This window comes from Cynara cardunculus, unplaced genomic scaffold (genome assembly GCF_001531365.2).
Source record: "Cynara cardunculus var. scolymus isolate 2C unplaced genomic scaffold, CcrdV1 Un_Scaffold_7966, whole genome shotgun sequence".
NCBI classification, from domain to species: domain Eukaryota; kingdom Viridiplantae; phylum Streptophyta; class Magnoliopsida; order Asterales; family Asteraceae; genus Cynara; species Cynara cardunculus.
The window spans coordinates 1-3512 of record NW_020203887.1 but is presented as its reverse complement, the minus strand read 5'-3'; the positions used below and the strand labels follow the sequence as shown (position 1 = coordinate 3512).

Sequence of the window (3512 nt, the reverse complement as noted above, 5' to 3'; positions counted from 1 at the left end):
TTAACCATGGACCTGTAGTGCATGTAAATCCAAGAAACTGTAAATAAAGTAATCAAGTAAATATGTAACAGTATAAAATCTAAAGTTAAAACTTAGAAGCGTAAAAAACACATAAAAAAATTAAAAACGAAATTGAAAGAAGTTACGCCATGTAGTCACACATAGCATGACCCTTACACAAACACCATAAGGCATTTCATAACAATAGAGACACATCTTATGTCATGACAAACCATCACAAGAAGAATTACCACATTAAACAACGAAAAAATCTTGAAGATCCCATATCCCTGTCGAATTGTCCCAACAGTAAGAAAGAATAATTCCCAGACCAAGATCTCAGTTCCAAATCCGGCCCCACTCGGCTTAAAAACGAGAGTTGTAGAAACTCAAAAGCATGTATCTACGCCCTAGGCTTCAATGGGACAATAAAGGTAAAGCACAAGCGTGTGACCAAAATTCTATTGTTTCAAAAGAGGAATAATATATTATTTGCTTAATTAATTTACTTACATACACTAGAAACATGCATAACTATATATATAATCACATATTCCACTTGAGAAAGCAAAATGGCCATTCCATCTTCATCCATCCATCAATCACCAACCTCATTAGCCTCGACTGGTTCAAATATTCCTTTTCATGGCTTCCATGGAGCTGGTGGAGGTGGTGGAGTTGGGAACATTGGAGGCACTGCTGAAAAAATCGTATTCTTATCAACCTTATTTGTTGTTCGATCACCAGAAAGCGCCACCAGGGCTGCAACCAAACCAGCATTTCCAGCAATCGTTGGTTCCGTGTAATTGTAGTTTGTTCGCACATCATGGAATCCATCATTCCTGTCTGGCCCGGCAACCATAGCTCCGGTTATCGTGTTGGGATTCGGCTTTTTTGAGTCTCTCCATTTGTATCCTCCTTTACAGTTGTATTTGATCTTATTCTTAGGAATCGACGCTCCTCTGTGGTGAACGTGTTTCGGGAAGTGATTCCCGAAACCCACAAGATAGCTCATCTTCCTTGGGTTCTTGCCAAGAATATAGTTAATCTGTGGAACAACAAGTATCCGATTTTTAACTAGCCAAGTTATAAAATTTACAAAGAACAAAAAATAAACTGTTGAAATCGATCATGAAATATGGTAAAGAAAGGGGCTATTTTGCTAAATAAAAAAAAGTTTTAATAGGTAATGCTCCTAATCGGAAACTAGAGTGTAGCATACCTGAGTCTCGGCAAATTTGCGTAGCACATCTGACGAGTAGAAATTGGGCCCGCAATACCATCCAGGAGTGTCAGCAGCATCGAGATAGTCACTGAAGAGGGTCGCTAGAAAGGCGGCATTAACAACGTACTGAAGAGGCTGAGGTCTCCCGTGATTTAATTGGATCAATCCTCCTGCAAAAAATACTTAACGTTATATGGTTTTAAGGTCACCTCAGAAGAAGTGAAAGGGGTTCGTCCATTTACTACCTCTCGTTCTGTTAAAACTTGTGAAGTATGGCAAGTACGAACACATGATTATGCTCGTCTGGTTATGAAACGTCTTCAATGTTTGTTCATATGGATAACCGGGACTCAGAAATAATCTCAATCGAGTCAGTAGCACCTACAAAACGGAACAATAACTAAGCAATGACCATGCATAAACTTTCATAAAGAGATTATGGCCTCCTTTTGGCTGAAAAGCCACCTTCCCGGCTAATAAGCAAGCAGCTAAACTAGTCATGATTGGTAAAAACTAGCTCATAATGTAAAATGATCTAAAATAACATGTTGAAAAATGACTCAATATAAGGTCATAATTGAAGAAAAGAAAAGTTTAACTCATAAACTAGCCACGTTTAGTAAAAATTAGCTCATAAACTACGTACAATGTAAAATGACCTAAAAGAACAAACTTAAAAAATTATTTAATTCTAACATGAGGGGCATAATTGGATGAAAAGACCTATTGAAAAATTGTCTGAATTAGCTTTTCGGAAGACTAGCTTATTGCTTACCAAACAAGGGCTTTTTCAATAAGCTCAAATATGTCAAACAGGGGCTATAAACTTACTTGAGCTCCAGTGAGCTTGTTGTCCCAGCTAAGAACCCCATAGTCGGGTCCTCCCCAAAAGGCACCGGCATGCTTGGCTAGTGTTGGGTGGCTAGCAAGGTAAAGATACGACTGATTGCCGGTTGCATAATACAACCAAGCTCCTCCCCACACAAACTCGTCCCAATACATGCTCGAATTGTAGAAAGTTGCAGCTTCAGCTCCACCAGCACTATACAAACCACGCTGGTTCCTAGCAAACTTCCAAAGAGTTTCAGCGCCATGAACCAGTTTCTTCGAGTAGTCCTTGTTGTCCTTGAAAACAATGGAGGCAGAAGCTAAAGCGGCCGCCATCTCAGCCGCTAGGTCTGAGCAAGTAGAGCATACAGTCACAGGTCGTTCGTAATCTATGTCTTCTGGTCTCATCCAACAAAAATGATCATTAGGATCACTTATACCCCCTGATGTATCACCTTTTCCAACCTGTTAAAACCACAAAACTTCTTTAGAATTTACACTTCCCAATTGATATATGGGTTTCAAGTTTTTAGAATGGTGTCCAAACCCCACACACACACATACAGAGGAAGGTTCAAACGAGAACGCCAACTATTTAAGAAAGCAAGAAAAAGGTCGTTAACATAGAAAATCACATGTGATTTTACATTAACGTCAAAAACTGGAAGCGCACAACTTTTGAACCTGTATGATTCTGTACGTGAATATATATATATATATATGTGTGTGTGTGTGTGAATCATGTATGATTTTGTACGTGAATATATACATGTATGTGTGTGCGCGTGTGTTTGAATCATGTATGATTTTGTTCGTAAATTATATATACTACTTCAATAATTAGCGTTCTCGTTTGAACCTGCCCCTATATATATATACATACACATATACACCAATCTTGACAACATGGCAATGTGAGACGAATACTTCAATAGCCTCCCTCTGTAGGCTAGGGTCCAAACAAACAAATGCAATTCCCACATCGCCTACAAAAGCCCGTTTTGATACCATGAAAAATGGGAACACAAATCACTTGTCCCCAAATTCCATGTCCCCTCTCACTCCAATCAATGACCGACACATCTTACTTTCATGAAGAGAGAAATAAATGGATGAACTAGATATACTAATGATGTGTCAAGAACTGATTGGTGTACGGAAAGGAGACATGAAGTTTGGAGACAGGTGATTTGTATTTGATAAATGGGCTCGGGTAGACCTCACTCTCAAAAGCTAGCTTGAAAGAGGAGGATGCCTAAGCCATATATATATATAGGGGCCTAATCAAATGAGAACTAATTAGTTTGTGGTAACTGTGAGAACCAATATTAACCACAAATCAATAGATAAATTAGGAAATTTATAATTTTGGCAATTTTGAATTAAAATATTAATGCAAGGATATTTTTGGTATTTTAAAACTTTCCTCCCTCCTTTCTTCTCTCTCCGGCCACCGTCC

At 38.5% G+C, this 3512-nt stretch overlaps 1 protein-coding gene across 1 annotated transcript; it reads right to left on the bottom strand.

Annotated features, from left to right (window-relative positions):
- Positions 1-438: 438 nt before the first annotated feature.
- On the bottom strand, positions 439-2518 carry LOC112505031 (endoglucanase 25-like; the record flags this gene model as incomplete). The annotated part of the gene is made up of 4 exons (XM_025108976.1): positions 439-1048; positions 1223-1395; positions 1471-1606; positions 2057-2518. Coding segments are annotated over 4 exons (1176 nt in total), but the record flags the coding sequence as incomplete, so codon positions are not given.
- Between the last annotated feature and the right edge of the window lie 994 nt (positions 2519-3512).